The sequence below is a fragment of the Pan troglodytes genome, chromosome 12 (genome assembly GCF_028858775.2).
Source record: "Pan troglodytes isolate AG18354 chromosome 12, NHGRI_mPanTro3-v2.0_pri, whole genome shotgun sequence".
Lineage (NCBI taxonomy): Eukaryota > Metazoa > Chordata > Mammalia > Primates > Hominidae > Pan > Pan troglodytes.
In genome coordinates, this window is record NC_072410.2 from 12,906,028 (window position 1) to 12,923,739 (window position 17,712).

General features: G+C 51.6%; 1 protein-coding gene and 1 pseudogene across 5 annotated transcripts in view; one reads left to right on the forward strand and one right to left on the reverse strand.

Annotated features, from left to right (window-relative positions):
* The first annotated feature begins 267 nt into the window (after window positions 1-267).
* LOC737680 (zinc finger and BTB domain-containing protein 45-like) lies at window positions 268-2,087 on the forward strand (annotated as a pseudogene).
* Window positions 2,088-3,708: 1,621 nt separating this feature from the next.
* LOC737606 (LIM and senescent cell antigen-like-containing domain protein 3) overlaps window positions 3,709-17,712 on the reverse strand; it is a 53,611-nt gene continuing 39,607 nt past the window's right edge. The window contains exons 10-12 of one of the 5 annotated variants that reach the window (XR_010149249.1): window positions 8,138-8,168; window positions 6,084-6,266; window positions 3,709-4,772 (exon numbers count right to left, since the gene is read on the reverse strand). Coding sequence is in view for 3 of the 5 variants with exons in the window: in XM_016944287.4 (XP_016799776.3) it covers window positions 4,101-4,772; window positions 8,138-8,222 (757 nt within the window). In the remaining 2 variants the exon portion in view is untranslated. Of the gene's footprint in view, window positions 4,773-5,989; window positions 6,267-8,137; window positions 8,223-17,712 lie in introns of those variants that run through there. The other 4 variants (XR_010149247.1, XM_016944287.4, XM_016944330.4 and 1 more) reach the window with 4 other exon arrangements.

A 17,712-nucleotide genomic window follows, 5' to 3' on the forward strand; every position in this document is an offset into this window, starting at 1 on the left:
AGGTAAGTAACAGAATAGAAGTCAAACATAAAAAGTAACAAGCTACTGATACATACCATGAACATAAATGAACCTTGCAAACGTTGATAGAAGCCAGTCACATAAGACCCAGCGTTGTGTGACTTCATTTATATGAATGGTCTAGAATAGGCAAATCCATAGACTGAAAGTGATTACGGATTTCCTAGGGCGGGGCAGATCAGGGAAATGGGCAGTGGCTGCTGATGGGTACGTAGTTTCTTCTGGAGTGATCAATGTTCTAAAACGATGGTGATGGATACACAACTCTGTGAATATATACAAACCCCTTGCATGGTACACTTGAAATAGATGGGCTGGATAGCATGTAAATTATATCTCAATAAAACTGTATAAAAATAAAGAGAAGCGCCCGGAAGTGCTGCCTTGGAGTCGGTGAGAAGGCGGCCACGGCCAGGCCTGGTGCCTGAAGAGAAGTCGGAGTCGGCGGCTGTAGAGGCTGTGCGCCACATACATCTGCAGAACTTCTCACGCTCTCTGCTTGAGACCCTCAATGGGCAGAAGCTGGGTGGGCACTTCTGCGACGTGACTGTGTGCATTCATGAAGCTTCGCTGCGTGCGCACCGCTGCGGGCTGGCAATCGGCTCGCCCTCCTTCCAAGACAAGCTGCTGCTCGGCCACTCTGAGATCCGTGTGCCTTCGGTGGTGCCTGTGCAGACGGTGCGACAGCTAGTCGAGCTCCTGTACAGCGGTTCGCTCGTTGTGGCACAGAGTGAAGCCCTGCAGGTACTCATGGCTGCGTCGGTGCTTCGCATAGACAGTTATCGACGAATGCACGCAGATTATCGCACGCGCTCCTCTGCACCCGCGAGCACCTCTGCACCCGCGCCCCTGCCCACCCCTGTGCCCCCGCCACTCGCACCTGAGCAGCTGCGTCACCGCCTGCGCCACCTGCTGGCTGCGCACCCCCGGGGCACCCCGGTGCCGCGCACAGCGGTAAGCAGCGCCAGCCCGCGAGTTTGCAGCTGCCTGCGCCCCCGACACCTGCCAAAGCCGAGGGGCTTGGTGCCTACCCCTCACTGTCCGCGGCCCCTGACGACCGAGGTGACAACGATGACGAGGAAACTGACGATGAGACCGATGGCGAGGACGGCGAAGGTGGCGGCCCGGGAGAGAGCCAAGCACCTCCTTCCTTCCCAGACTGTGCTGCCGGCTTCCTCACTGCTGCTGCTGACAGCGCGTGCGAGGAGTTCCATGCACCCACTGGCCTCTCTGACTACAGTGGTGTGGGAGAGATTTTCTTCTGGGATCTGGGGCAGCTGAGGACGTATTTCCAGACAGCTATGTAACCGCTTGGCACGACAAGGATGGCGCTGTCCCCGAAGGCTGTCCCACCGAGACCCCTGTCCAGCCCGACTGCATACTGGCCGGACCCCGCCCGCCTGGCGTGAAGACCCCAGGGCCGCCTGTCGCACTCTTCCCCTTTCACTTGAGTGCTCCCGAACCACCCGCACCACCCCCTCCAGCACCATCCGGGCCAGCCCCTGCGCCCCCACCCGCCTTCTACCCCACACTCCAGCCCGAGGCAGCCCCCGGCACTCAGCCGTGGGAGGCCCCGGCTCCCTCTGCTGCTCCCACCACGGCCCCCTCAGGCACCACTGCTCGCACTCCAGGTGCCGAGCCACTTGCCTATGTGTGCGGCCACTGTTGCAAGACGTTCAGCTCAAGGAAAAACTACACCAAGCACATGTTCATCCACTCGGGGGAGAAGCCGCACCAGTGCGCCGTGTGATGGCGATCCTTCTCGCTGCGCTACTGCCTTTTCAAGCACATGGTCACGCACACCTGCGTGCACGCCTTCCAGTGCGCGGTCTACGCCAAGCCCTTCACGCAGAAGAGTTCGCTCAATATGCACATGCGCGCTCACCGGCCAGAGCGCGCGCCCTTCCCCCGTCTACCGCAAGGTCTTCTCTCGCTAGGCGCTGCTGGAGCACCACCTGGCCGCGCACCCCGCGCCCTGATGGGGCTGGGGCCTGGTCTCGCCCACTGTGGATCCGCAGCCTCCCGCACAGGCGGCCACGCCCGCTTTCCCACCAGTAGGCCACGCTCCCTCCTGAGCGCAAGTCCTGTTTCTCCCTTCACCCCTTTCTCCATACGCCCAAGTCCGCCTTACTCCTCTCCTCCATGTACTTGAACCTTCCAGGTGGTGTTGGGCTGGGGCTGGGCCTGGGACTGGCTAGGGATCAGACCACCTCTGAGAACTAGACCATTTCCGGCCTAAACCAGGCGTTCAGGCCCTTGGACCCGGCCCAAGATTTGACTCCGGTTCTCGCCCCGCCCTCTCCTGGGGTTGGGGTGGGGACTGAGGCCGCTCTCCTGCTCCAGTGTCGGGCTGGGCAAGGTCCCTGGCTCCCTACCCAAGCCATCACTCCCTCATGGGGCTCCTAAGGAGGCTCAAGTGGACCCATCATATATGGGGGCTGGTCCTCGGGACCCTCACTCTAATAAAGGAGTGTAGGCCATGGTGCCTAAACAATAAATAAATACATAAATAAATAAATAAATAGAAGCTCTAGTTCACAGCGCCCATGGGGCCTAAACAAACAAACAATTAAATAAATAAATAAATAAAAGCTCTAGTTCATAGTCCCCTTGTGTTAGGTGTGTCCTATGACCAGCTTTTGCCAAAGGGAGACAATGGACTAACGTGAGCCACTTCCAGAGCTGGCCCACAAAAGCCTCCAATGCCTTTCTCACACTCACCCCTTCTACCGATAGACGCAGGTGGGAGGAGGTCCCAGAGATGACGGAGGCACCTGATGGAAAGATTCTGGGTTCCTGCATGCCCACGCAGAGGGGAGCAGCCTCTACCCTGAACGCCCAGCCAGCAACCTCTGGTGGGCCCAAAATATAATGTGAAGTCAATGAAATCTGGGGGAGTCATCTGATATTTCAGCACATGTAACTAATGTATCTGCTTAAAAACTTGGCCGGGGCCGGGCGCGGTGTCTCACGGCTGTAATCGCAGCAATTTGAGAGGACAAAGCAGGCGGATCACTTGAGGTCAGGAGTTCAAGACAAGCTTGGCCAACATGGTGAAACCCCATCTCTACTAAAAATACAAAAAATTAGCCAGGTGTGGTGGTGGGCGCCCGTAATCCAAGCTATTCAGGAGGCTGAGGCAGCAGAATTGCTTAAGCCCAGGAGGCGGAGGTTGCAGTGAGCCTCGATTGTGCCACTGCACTCCAGCCTGGGCAACAGAGTGAGACTCCGTCTCAAAAGAAAAAAAGAAAAAACACTTGACCAGGGGCAGTGGCCCACGCCTGTAATTCCAGCACTTCGGGAGGCTGAGAATGGTGGATCACCTGAGGTCAGGAGTTCGAGGCCAGCCTGGTCAACATGGCGAACCCCATCTCTACTGAAAATACAAAAATTAGCTGGATGTGGTGGCAAGCGCCTCTAATCCCAGCTACTCAGGAGGCTGAGACAGGAAAATCACTTGAACCTTGGAGGTGGAGGTTGCGGTGAGCTGAGATCGCACCACTGCACTCCAGCCTGGGCAACAAGAATGAAACTCCATCTCAAAAATAAATAAAATAAGTAAAAATTTAACCACACTGTTAGCTAAGTATTTTTTAGACATTTAAACCCATTTAAACCCAGCCATTTTGTCTCAGAAAATTTTGTTCCTATGCAATGTTTGATTCTGTGCTAAATAAAACATTTAAATCAGAATTATACCAATCTTTAAATCTTTTTGCTAACACAGTATTTTCCAGGGCATTTTTTTTTTTGTATTTTTTTTTTAAGCAGCTGAAACAGGCACTTGTTTATTTCCCCAGAAGGAGGCAGAATGGGGTCCTTGGGGAGTCTCTGTCCCAGCCTGGTGCCCTGGACAGGCAGATCTCACTTCCAGAAGAGCACATTCCAGAAAAGTAGTCAGCAAGGGTAGAGGCCCAGGGACAGCAGTGGGAAGAGCAGGGCGCCTTAGGTGTGGTGCTCCAGCACACCCTGGGCCAGTGCTGCCAGGAAGAGCTGCCAGCCCTCGGCCAGTGACAGTGGTGCCTCCTGCAGCTCCCACCACAGGAATGGGCTGCCAAGGAGCGTGGCTGCCGGGCTTGTCAACACCAGCAGGGCAGCATAGAGGGTCCAGGGCCCAAAGGCTCGGCGAGCACAGCAGCAGCACCATAGTGGCGGCCAGCAGGAAGTCCAGTCAGAAGTTGGTGAGGGCGATGCAGCCCAGCTGCAGTACTAGGTAGATCAGGGCTACCAGCTTCAGAGCCATCCAGCTCCTGTCTGGGACCTGTGTGCTTACCACCCTGTGCTGGGGGAGGGGGGACACTAGGGTCAGGGGCCCCCCTGAGCTCCTCAAGGCCCACTCCGGCCTCATGCAGCTGCATCCACAGTTGCAGAGCCTTGAAACCAAGGACCAGGAGCAAGAAGCTGGTGGCGGGCATGTAGAGGCCGATGGAGACGAAGCGGGACAGAGTGGGGAGCAGGTAGAGGAAGAACAGCTGGTGCAGGTGTTCCAGGAGGTGGTTGAGCTTGCAGAACATGCCCTCCAAAGCCTTGCCCACTGCCACCAGGTCATACTTGTACTGGCGGAAGCTATTGATGCGACGCAGGGTTAGGGCCTCCACATGGTAGCGCAGGAGGAGGCCATGGGAGGCCTGCCACAAAATCATGAGCAGCAGTGTTTGCAGGCCCTGCAGCAGTTCGTCCAACAACGTCCAGTCCTGGGGCTGCAGCTTACCCTGAAGCGTGCACAGCAGGCCCACTTTCTGGCAGAAGGTCTGGAAGAGATTGAGCAGGTCAAGGTTGGGCAGCTGTCCATGGCAAATTTTATTCAGACATGTTAAAACCTTGATCCATTTTATAAAAATAAAGGATAGAAACCCAATTCTAACTCATCCACTTTATTTTTTATTTTTTTTTATACAGAGTCTTGCTCTGTCACCCAGGCTGGAGTGCAGTGGCATCATCTCGGCTCTCTGCAACCTCCACCTCCTGGGTTCAAGCCATTCTCCTGCCTCAGCCTCCTGAGTAGCTGGTATTACAGGCATGCCTCACCCATTCCTGGCTACTTTTTGTATGTTGGCCAGGTGGGTCTTGAACTCCTGGCCTCAAGCGATCCACCTGCCTCGGCCTGCCAAAGTGCTGGAATTACAGATGTGAGCCACCATGCCCAGCCTCTAGCTCATCGACTCTTATTTTTAATTCACCAAAACTATTTTATCAGGATTTTTTTTTATTTAAATGACTCTGTTTTGGGCCACATCAAAATTAACTGACTACAGATTCTGCTATCGTAAGTTTTCTTTAGGGATCAGTATTTCTTTAAGTCAACTTTTCAGGATCAAATTAAACACAACAAAACATTTTCCAAAATATTTTTCTTCCAACAATTTTTAGTCATCATAAGTTGTATCACATATAGTTTTAACTGTTATCCATTTTGCATGGATTATTTGTATTATTAATCTTCACTATGAGAATTGAAATATCTCTAGTCAAAATGGTGGGGTCAAACCATTCTACTTTTTTAGTTTAGAGATTTGAATTAGTCTTAGCTTTTAGGAACATGCTGCTTGCCTAGAAGTCTCCATAAACCCCTGTGCTGGCCTTGCCCCATTGATGAAACAGAAGAGGATTTTCTCAGAGCTCCTTACAAGTTACAGTCAGGTGGAAGCCAACACATCACTTCCTATCATCCTGCTTAGGCACTGAAAGCAGCCTTCCTACTCACATATCCTGGCTGAGAGCCATGACTTTTTCTCTCTCTTCAATGAATACATACCAAGAAAAGAGAGTCTGTTTTAGACAAATAAATTCCCAATTTATCTAAGGGTAACTCAGTTCCTCCCCTTCATCTTGCAGTTCAGTGTAGGGAAACAACGCTGGTCTTCACCCGGGATTTTCATACTTCCCTGTTTCTTAAGAACAGAGGGCTTAGTTTTATCCTCGGCAGCAACTTGCCAAGCAAAAAGGCTACCGCTCCTAACTAACCTACCTTGTAGCTAAGGTGACCAGAACAAGTCCAAGCTAACTGGGCATGAGCAGAGGCACTGTGAGGGGCTCGCAGAGGCTGTCTGCCTGGAACTCACACAGCTGAGCAGGTCTTGGTCCTTCCTTCTCTCCTCTTCCTATCTCTGAAGCACAGCCCTCTGGGGTCCAGAGACAGCATTGAGGACAGAAGTCAGCTACTGAGACTCTGGGACAGCAGGACAGGTGCTGGCTGATGGCTATGGGGACAGCCTGGGTCAGCATGGACAGCCACCTCCAGAGTTCTTTAACAGGAGAAAGAAAGCACTCTCTCTTGTCTGTGCCACAACTGTTCTGAACTTTCTGCTGTGTGTAGACAAATCTAACCCCAGCTGAGGCACTCACTTTTCCCTGAATCTCTGTGAGCTGGGACCAGTCCTGCCCTTCCCTGGGACACACGCTCCTGCAAGAGGCAGGGGTGTAGGTGACCAGCATGACTGTAAAGATCTGGGGCTCTCGCCAGTCCCACATCCATGGCCACTTCTAATAGTCACAGAGGCTCAGTTTTCCCCTGGGGAACTACTCCCTTCCTCCAAGTCCATGTGGTTAAGTAAGGTTGGCTTACTTCCTGGTTGCAGGAGACAGGAACCGTGGGACACGCGCTGGAGGAACCACTGGTGCCATGCAATGTGCTGTGCAGTGTGGCTCTGGTGCACCTGCCGCCTGGGGCCCATGAAGACCCTGTGTGCATGTGTGGCCATGGGCATGAGGCCCAGGCATCCCCTTCAAGGTTCACGCATGCCCACTCATGAGGAGGCCCAAGGTTACCCCAGAGCACATCCCACTCACCCACCAGGTATGGAGGGAGCCAGACAGGTCCACACTGAGACTTCCATATGCAGTTCCAGTCCAACCCCTCATTAGACACTTGGGAAACCCAGGCCCAGAGAGAGGAGGGGCTGGCCCAGGACACAGGACATGGGCAGAGTCCAGTTACCATCTCCTAGGCCAGGGCTGAACCATATCCCATGGGGTTGCTTTGGGAATCGGAGCCCCTAAAATCCTGCAGACCCTGACTCACTTTTCCCAGGAGAGGCTGTTTCCTCTCAGCATCCCCAAAGGTGCATACCCACAGGCACGCACAAGCTGACATCACAGGGGGTGACTAAGGGTAGGATGGGAGGAGAAGCGGATCCTGGGGAGGTAACAAGGGGAAAGAAGAAAGAGGCTGAGGCAGCTCTGCTACAGACAGCAGCATCCAATCACCAGCACCATGACCAGGGCCCATAGCATGGGAAGGGGAGAGATGCAAAGAGGCCAGGCTGGGGGATCCCTAAGGTCCCCTGGGTCAGCCTGGTCTGGTGCCACCTCCACGGCAGTCAGGGGAAAGCAGGGCCTGGGGTCCTGTGTCCACTGCTCTGGGCACCTTCAACCAGGATGAGCCCCCTAGACTGAAGGAGCTACAGGAAAGAAGACCTCAGTTTCCTTCCCTACATACTGAGGTGCTTGGCGTGGGTCACCTCAAGAGTCCCACAGGCTCAGAAAGCCTCCGTTGCCCCAGCTCTCCATAGGTGACCCACTGTGCTCCAAGGTTCTTAGAAAATGCTTTCTACCCCTGGAGTTCCTTCTGAGCAGAGAGAGACAGGGTGGTTGATGCACTGAGACTTGGAGCAGCAGAGCATGGACCACGCATCCCTGGACAAGGGCAAAGACCCCAGTGTGGGAGCCTCAGGTCCTCCTACTGTGGAAGTGGAGCCGGGGCCACCTCCCTGGATGTGGTAAGGAGGCCTTGGAAGTGTCTGGACCCCAGGCCAGTGCTGGCAGTAGGAATAAGAGGGTTTTCTGATATTTCTCTCAATCCTCTTGGATTTTTGCCCCCTGGGATGTGGGAGCGTGGATTTGCCTTGCAAGTTCTGTGTTGTGGTTTTCCTTCTTTGGATGCAGTGCACGCTCTGGCCACCAGGGGGAGACATGTGCCCACTGTGTTCTGCAGGAGCACCTGAGCCAGGGAAGAGCCAGGGGTCATTCAGGCCATTCCCCTGCCTCCAACCTGACCTGCATTTCCTATTGTCAGCATCCATCTCCACAGTCCGAGCTGGTCCGTGGTAGGATGTGGGAGTGAGGGGCTCCAGATCCTCTCATTTACTCATTCAGTCATGATACCCAGAGCACTTACCTTGTTCCAGGGCCTGAGTTCAGCTTGGGTGCTGCAGTGAAAAAGACAGACATGGTATGGTCCCTGCCCTCCAGGAGCGCACCATCTGGAGGGGGAGCGGGACCAAGCCACAAAACATATAAGTGGGGAAAGGAGCAAGTGCTGTGTCGAAGTAAAGCAACTGCTGCAGGGGAGGCTGGGGGCCACTTCATGGTGGGGGGATCTGAAAAGGCCTCCCTGAGGTGACAGTCATGCCATGAGCAGAATGACAAGGGGGAGCCAGCCCTGCAGGCATTTCCAGCACAGTGTGGGGAGGTGGAACTGTGCAGGGGCTCTAGGACAGACATTAGTTTGTCCAGAGAGGAGCTTAGAAAGGGGGACAGCGTGGCTGGAGGGAGCTGGGGGGAGAGCAGGGGAGGGAGGGAAGGGTGGAGCAGATCCTGGGCCAGGTCCACTGTATGATGGCCCCACTGCTGTGTGGAAACACTGCCCCACCCGTAGCCGCCCATAACAATGGGCGCTCACTATCTCCGTTTCCACAGACCCAGGCCCAGCCCAGCTCAACAGGGTGCTTCTACCATATGGTCTCTCAGGGGGCTGGACTGAGGTCTCCTCTGAGACTCAACTGGGGCAGGATCTACTTTCAAGTTCATTCATGGGGCTATTGGAAGGATTCCATGTGGACTGAAGGACCAAGTTCCCCTCTGTTGTCCTCTCTGGGTCCTAAGCCACAGGAGCCTCCCCTTAGGGCAGCTCCTAACAGAGCAGCTGCTCCCCAGAGCCAGGGTTCAGAGAGAGGAAAGGAGAAAGAGAGGAGGGAGAGAGGGGGGAAGAGAGAGCTGAGAAGATCTGAGAAAATGTCAGCCATGGTTACTAACAAGTAAAGCTTGGAGGAGATATCCCATCACTTTTGCCATATTCTGTGATTAGAACAGGGTCTAGTCCACACTCAAAGGGAGGGCATTGCACAAGGATGTGTATCCCAGGGGTGTGGATCACGGGGAGCCATTAGTGAGGCTGCCTACTACATAGGCAAGAAAGGTACTTGGGTTTTAATGTGGATATAAAGAGAAGCCACTGGAAGGATTAACGGAGGAAGACAATATATGAAATCATTTAACTTCAACCCAGCATGGCCAGAAGGAGAAATGACATTTCCAAGTTCACATGGCAGCAATCCAGGCCTTCCACAGGAGCTGTGGGGAGGTGGTGTTGCACGTATGGAGATGTCATGGAGTAGGAGGCTGAGCAGTCAGCATTTGGGGTCCTCTTATCAGATAAATTTGGGATAAATCTGTTTTCTGACCTGAGTCTTACTTGCACAGCACATTGACTTTGCGAAAATTCATCACCTTGCATGTTTCATCTGTGCATTCTATTTTCTTTTCAATTTAATGCCAGAAAATTAGAAAAAGACTTCTGGGAAATCTTTAAACCTCCAAACATGTGGTTTTACCCTCTATCTCTAAGGATGGGAGGGAAACTCTGCCAGTGTCTGGGTTGTAGGTGGAGTAAAGAAACTTGCAGTACCCCGTCTCTACTAAAAATACAAAAAAATTAGCCAGGCGTGGTGGCAGGTGCCTGTGGTCCCAGCTACTCGGGAGGCTGAGGCAGGAGAATGGCATGAACCTGGGAGGCAGAGCTTGCAGTGAGCCAAGATCGCGCCATTGCACTCCAGCCTGGGCGACAGAGTGAGTCCGTCTCAAAAGAAAGAAAGAAAGAAAGAAACTTGCAGTAAAGTAAGTTTGATGAAAAACAGGTAGTCCCAGAGCAGGATGGAAGGATCTAGGTGGTAGGAGGAGTAGGTCTGCCCCGATGGACCCAGAGCAGTTTCCTCCCCCAGCGCTGTGATGCGCGCCTGGAATTTAACACTCATTTTGAGTGTTCTCTGGGCCCGTTGCTGAGGCAGCAGCACACTTTAGATGACGAGAAGGTGGCTTCTCCCGCATTTGGTGAGCCTGGGGCTTTGGAACCCTCTTCCATTATTTGTGTGAGGTGGACATCTTTTTCCTGTAATGCAACTGCATTCAGTGCATCCAGTCACCAATATGCAAGAAAGACAGAGACATCCATCTGATGAAGGAACCCTAAGCCCAGCCCACTAAAAGACTCTGACTCTTGGTTTCATTTGCCTTCTTTTCACTTTTCTAATCAATTATTGGCTTACAGAGACCCCCCCTAGGGTAGAAAGTCATAGGAGAGAGGAGAACATCAGTCTAGAGGAACTGATGGGCGGGGCAGGAGGTGGAGGGCAGACTGGGGCTTCTCTCCAGTCTCTCCTGGATTCCAGGCTAAAACCCTACACACTATGCTTTTGGGGCCATAGACTGGCTCCTGGCAGCCCAGGAGAGTATCCCACAGCCCCTGTTCATCAGCTGCCTTCCCTTCCCAGGTGAATCTGCACCAGGCCTGTCATCTCCTCTATGGCCAGCCTAGTCCGAACTGCTTTTATGCACAACTCAATTCTAACACTTACTAAACAGAGTTAGTGCAGACCCCACAGGTTAAGGGCTCAGCTCCATAAGGCTGCCCTCACTTCAGACACCAATCACAAGCCCCAGGCCTCTCGTACTTCTGACTGGCCAGCTTTCAATGGAAGGTTTGAATAACCCCATCCCCAGGCTCCATGATTAGCTGGAATGATGCACAGAACTCAGGAAAGCACTCAGCTTCCTATCACTGGTTATTATAAGGGACACTACTCCAGAACAGCCAAGAGGAAGAGATGCACAGGGCACCATGGCAGGGGGTGCACAGAGCTCCTATACCCTCTGGGCACAACACCCTCCCAGCACCTCCCTGTGGTCACCAACGTGGGAGCTCTCAGAACCCAGTTGCCTGGGGGCTTTATGGGGGTTCCATCATGTGGCATGATTTATTAAATCACTGGCCACTGGTGACTCACTCAATCTCCAGCCCTCTTCTCTCCCTGGGGGTGCAGAGGTCGGACAGACTGTTTCAACCCTCTCATCATGTGTGTGGTCTTTCTGACCAGGGCCACCCTGAAGCTTCCTAGGAGCCTACCAAGAGTCACCTCAGAACAAAAGAAGCTCCTGTCACCCCTACAGGTCTCAGAAAACTGCAAGGGTTTAAGAACTCTACTGCCAGGGACTGGGGACACAGACCAGTCACATGCTTATAATATCACAAAATCACACTGAGAGAGCAAGACTGAGCCTCTCGGAGACTCTGGGGAGACACTGATCAATCCCAGGATGGACGCACACTCAGCCCTCAGGGTCCGTGGGGGACTGATTCCAGATCCCCAAGGATACCAAAATCCACAGAGACTCAATCAAGTCTCTGATAGAAAATGGTGTAGTATTTGCATATGACCTGAGCATATCCTCCTGTGTACTCTCAATCATCTCTAGATTCCTTATAACACCTAATATAGTGTCAATGCTATGTAAATAGTTGTTACGCTGTATTGCTTTTTTATTTTTATTTTTTTATATTTTTCACCTGCGATTGGTTGAACCCATGGACTGAATATATTGAGGACCACATGCAGAAAACTATTTTTACTTGAGTTTTGTAGAGGATGGAATAAATATTTCAATCACTTTACTATCACTATCAAAGACCACCAATCTTAAATCACCCTAGGAGGTCAGCATATTTGTTGATAATGGATGTTTGCTGCTTCCTTAGGAGGCAGCACCAATGTGCTGGCAGGAGGACAAACAAGGCATGAGTTTCAAAAGGTGAGGTTTCTCCAGGCGCAGTGGCTCAAATCTATAATCCCAGCACTTTGGGAGGCCGAGGCAGGAGGATCTTTTGAGCCCAGGAGTTTGAGACCAGCTTGGGCAACATAGCCAAACCCTGTCTCTACAAAAAATACAAAAATTAGCTGGGCATGGCAGTACAAGCCTATAGTCCCAGCTACTAGGGAGGCTGAGATGGGAGGATCACCTGAGCTGGGGAGGCAGAAGTTGAAGCAAGCCGTGATCACACTACTGTACTCCAGCCTGGATAAGAATGAGACTGTGTCTCAAATAAGTAAATAAATAAAATTTAAAAATAAAAGGTGAGGTTTGCTGTCCAATGCTGGTCCCAGCCAAGTATGACCTTAGCATCTGCTTTCTGCAAAGTCCCAGGTCCCCACTTGCCAAGGACAACAGTTCCCAGAGTGACTGGCCTCAGAAAACAAGGTGTCTGAGGGGATGATCAGAGGAAGGAGCCTGGTGGAAATTGGACAGGGAAGGGCTCTGTCCATGAGGTGGCAGTCGCCCATAAGCTGTGGTGTGGGAGGAAGCACAGGGAACCTAGCTTGGTGCTGGAGACAGCATTTCCTGGTCCTGACTTGGAGGAGTTTTTAACCCCGACATTCCTGACTCCTCCTTTGAGGAGGCTCCTGGCCTGCAAATCTCACGGGGTTATTGTGAGGATCACCTGGGATGATGGGTTTGGATGCACTTTGTGAATGACACAGTGGGCCTTCCTCTTTCTGTCACTGGCCCTTTGACCTTGAATATGAATTGCCAGGGATCTCCAAGTCTCAATGTCTAAATGTCTAAGCCTGACAGGGTATGAGCTGCTGCAATGGAACATTCTACAGTGCCTCCTGGAAGATTCCCTGCTTCTGTCTGCACCTGACATAGCCCCTACTCCTGTTCCCCAGCCCGGAGAGCTCGCCCAAGGGGCACCCGGGTGGTACTAGGCCTACCTTCTCTTTGGAAAAGGTGATGACTTCCTCATTTCAGCTCTCCATCTTCCTAGCTTGCCCCATGGAATTCCAGGGCTCTGGCACAGCATTTGCTGGACATGAGAGGGAGAAAATCTAGGGCAGGGATCTGCCCTGGGGTGGGGGTGAAGGAGTATCCTGGAAACTGGGTGTCAGGAGGGTGAGTCCCGCCCAGCTGGCCAGCGCCCTGTCCCCATGACACTGCTGGGTGCACATCAGTCCTCCTATCTCCTACACAAGCTCCCTTCCAAGGATCGCTTTCCAGAGTGGCTACAGCGCGGTCCATGCTGTCATGGGTGATGGAACAGCCCTGGAGGCCAACATACTGCTGTGTGGGGAGCCAGGGAAGACACTGCTCTTTCCCATCACCTTTGAGGTCCAATGAGCCATCACGTCCCTGATCTCCTCACCCAGGGCCTGCACCCTCCCACCGACCTGTGCAGGGCCCAGGCCACCTGACATCGGAGCTGCCGTGGGCAAAGAGCTATAAAACCAGAGGAACATACCAGCGTCCTAACAGAGACGCCTAGGCTCACAGGCAGGGTTTATACATGGAAGGAAATCCCATCTGGGAGGAACCTGAGGACAAGTAGAGCCCAAAGGTAGAAAACAGGGGCCTGAGACAGGATCACATGCCTCGAGATCTGTGAGATTGCCGGGTCACGCCATGGTTTTAAGCAATCCCACTCTCTTACTCCCCAGGAAAGGCAGCACCTTCCAGGCCCTGCCAGCCCTGGACACCCCTAAGCCATGTCTGAGGCCCATGTCCTCCTCCACAGCCGCCGGAAGGGTCTTACCACAAATACAGAATATCAGTTTGTTCTTTCAACACCATGTCCTCCAAACAGGAGGGCCTCTGATTCTCACAACCAAAGGCATTTATTCTTCCCAAATATATTTGTTCCTTACAAAAGGGGAGGGCATCATCTGTCTGTGCCCTATGGGGGAAGGTCTGGGGTGTCCCAGGAGCCTGGGCTTGGGGAAAGGAATGGGTCAGCTGTAGCTTTTACTGAGAGCTGGCCGTGGCCTCTAGGAATGGAAAGGATCAGGGAGAGAGGATGACAGTGGCTTGCTGCCCTGCCATCGTCCTGCTTCACTCACTTGCATTTGTAAAGTTACCTCACTTTTAAAAATTGTTTTATTTATTTATTTATTTATTTATTTATTGAGACTGAGTCTCACTCTGTCGCCCAGGCTGGAGTGCAGTGCTGCGATCTCAGCTTGCCACAACCTCCACCTCCCCAGTTCAATTGATTCTCCTGCCTCAGCCTGCCGAGTAGCTGGGATTACAGGTGTCCGCCATCACACCCAGCCGATTTTTGTATTTTTTACAGAGACGAGGTTTCCCCATGTTGGCCAGACTGGTCTCTTAACTCCTGACCTCAGGTGATCCACCCACCTCGGCCTCCCAAATTGCTGGGATTACAGGTGTAAGCCACCACGCCCAGCCTTTTATTTATTTATTTATTCATTCATTCATTCATTCATTTTGAGATGCAGTTTCGCTCTTATTGCCTAGGCTAGAGTGCAATGGAACAGTAGGTTGGAATGCAATGGTGTGATCTCGGCTCACTGCAACCTCCGCCTCCCGGGCTCAAGCGATTCTCCTGCCTCAGCCTCCAGAGTAGCTGCGACTACAGACACCCGCCACCACACCCAGCAAATTTTTGTATTTTTAGTAGAGATGAGGTTTCACCATGTTGACCAGGCTGGTCTCGAACTCCTAACCTCAGGTGATCCACCTGCCTTAGCCTCCCAAAGTGCTAGGATTACAGGCGTGAGCCACCTCACCCAGCAGAAAAATTGTTATTTTTAATAGACTGTCATTAGAAAGATAAAGCAAAAACCCAATGAACAAATGTTCCAGGGCTTGTAAAAGTGAAAATGCTCAAAAAAGAACAAGCCCCATGCCCTGGGCCTCTCAGGCCTCCCCCATTGCCTGGAGATGCATTTGGCAGGAAGCGGAGTGAAGGAGGCTGTGAGCCTTAGGGGCCGAACCTCCCCATGGAGCATCCAGGGAGAGTGAAAGACAAGAGGCTTCACATATCCCAAAAGTGGAACTTGAAGGTTTGGGGTGGGCAGCCCTGAGTTCAGAAGGGTGGGGAGAAATCCATGCGCCTGAATATCTTGGTGGGGCTCAGGTTTCCCTGTGCCCAAGACCCCACGCCCTTCCTCACATAGGCTAGGGGAGAAGTGCTCCCTGGTTCACAAGCCTGGGGAGGGTGTCAGCTCCCACCAGCTCCCCTCGCCTGTCTCCATATGTGTGTGTCAAGGTTCTCCAGAGAAACAGAAGCAGTAGGATATATATAGACATATAGATAAGAGGAGATTTATTACGGGAACCGGCTCACACCATTATGGAGGCTGAGACGTCTCACAATCTGCCATCTGCAAGCCGGAGACCCAGGAACACCGGTGGCATAATTCAGGCTAAGTCCGAAGGTGTGCGACCCAGGGAAGCCGACAATGTCATTCAGCATGAGGCCAAAGGCCTGAGGACAAGGTGAGGGTGGGCTGGGGAGGGAGACTTCAGTCCTCAAGGAAAGAGAGAGTCTGCTCTTCTTCTGCTGTCTTGCTCTGTGTGGCCCTTGTGGATGGGGTGAGGCCTGCCCACGTTGGTGAGAGAGACCTTCTTACTCTGTCCACTGGTTCAAATGCTAATCTCTTCCAGAAACACCTCACAAGCACACCCAGAAACCATGCATTACCAGCTATCTGGGCACCTCGTAGCCCAGTCAAGCTGACACTGAAATTAACCATCACACCACGTGGCACACTCTGGGGCAGCAGGGAGTACAGCACTCTTGGCTCTGCACAGGGAGGTGGTAGGGACGGGCCAGGAGACCAGGACTGTCAGCATGGCTGTGTGGGCTTTGCTCATCTACCTTTGCCAAGTGAAAATGTTCCCAGATCCCCATCTTTTCTTTCCACGTCAGCCTGGGAGGATGCACGAGGCTTGCAGCCAGGGGTGCCGGGGCCTGGGCATGTGGGCAGGCACCTCAGCTCTTGGCTGCTGGACATTGTAGCCCTGCAACCTTGCTGGGCTTTGCTAAGGGTACCCTCTCTGCTGTCACTCACCCCAACAGGAGGTGGCCAAAGAGAGGCGGGCAGGAAAGGAGCTTGGCCAAGCAGCCTTGGAAAGGTATTTCTGTGTATCACTCATGTCCTTCTCACCACTAGAAAGGCATTTCTACATTGGAGGGGAAGGAAACCGCTGTGCTATGGGAGGGAATGGATCCATACAAAAGAGCAGGGAGGAAGGGAGGAAATGTGCCCAGTGCCAGAATTTTGTGTCATTAAAGGCACTTGCCAGCGTTCTGCTTTTGGGGATGCCCATTTTGACAGTTTTGCGAGTCAAAGAACTGCCCATTTTTTGGTTCTTACTGTGTGGCAGGCACTATGCAAAGGGCATTAGCACACAGGGATGTGCTTCCTGCAGCAGAGCTGGAAACACCTCTCAAACACTACCTTCAAGAAAATTCAGTGTCAAGCAGCTTGAGTGTATTATCTAAGATCACATGTCCTGAAAGAATTGGGGTTCAATGCAGAATTCTGTATCATAAATCATAGGGTGTATTTATATTTCACATTTTAAATTTCTGGGTGGTTTTTTTTTTCATTTTTCACCATGCTTTCTACCTTGAACCACTTTTCCTTGGGATTCTTGGCCTTCATTACTTGGATATTTTTGATTTTTTTTTTTCTTTAGACAGGGTCTCACCCTGATGCCCAGGCTGGAGTGCAGTGGCACAATCACGGCTCACTGCACCTTGGCCTCCCGGGCTCAGGTGATCCTCCCACTTCAGCCTCCCAAGAAGCTGAGAATACAGGTGTGTGTCACCATGCCTGGCTAATTTTTGTATTTTTTTGTAGAGATAAGGTTTCACCATGTCGCCCAGGCTGGTCTTGAATTCCTGGGCTCAAGTGATCCACCCCCTGCAGCCTCCCAAAGTGCTAAGATTAGAGGCGTGGGCCACCAAACTCAGCTGATGCTTTTGACTTTTTATAGGTTTTAACATAAATGGTTAAAGAATACTTCTTAATTGTTTTTGTTTTCGTTTTCGTTTTTGTTTTGAGACGGAGTCTTGCTCTGTCACCAGGCTGGAGTGCAGTGGTGTAATCTCAGCTCACTGCAACCTCTGCCTTCCAGGTTCAAGCGATTCTCATGCCTCAGCCTCCTGAGTAGCTGGGACTACAGGTGCACACCACCATGCCCAGCTAATTTTTGTATCTTTAGTAGAGACGGGTTTTCACCATGTTGGCCAGGCTGGTCTGGAACTCCTGACCTCAGGCGATCCACCGGCCTTGGCCTCCCAAAGTGCTGGGGTTACGGGCGTGAGCCACTGAACCTGGCTTCTTAATGTTTTAGTAATTACACATGAGGTAAATATATTTACTTTGTGTAAACTTCCCAGAAGAAAAAAATAAAGATTTCTCTTTTAAGAAGCAGTGTTTGAATAGTTTCTAGTAACTCATAAAAGAATTTTGAGTTACTTAAATAAGAACAAAAACAAAAACTAAGCATGTATTTATTTAGAAAATGTTGAGTCATTAGAATGTTAAAACACAACATAGGTGTGGAGAGGTAAAGATATTTGATATTAGATTTTAGGTTTCTTTATCCACAATAAGTAGCTTTGGTTTCTGTCTATATTACTATCTCAAGCATGACCTGGTTATTTCAGTAGTCTAACGGAATTGGATCATTCAGCTAATCAACATGCAAAATATACATAGCTTGAACAATGTGGTCATTTCATACAAATATATCTTTAGCCTGTTTAATTTTTAATCCATTACATTGATCTAGTTAATATCTCTCATTACTAGGATAATGCGGTCAAACTTCCTAACGCTGGAGTCTTATGATTATCCTGCCTTAAGGTATATTGTGTGGGATCTCTTACAG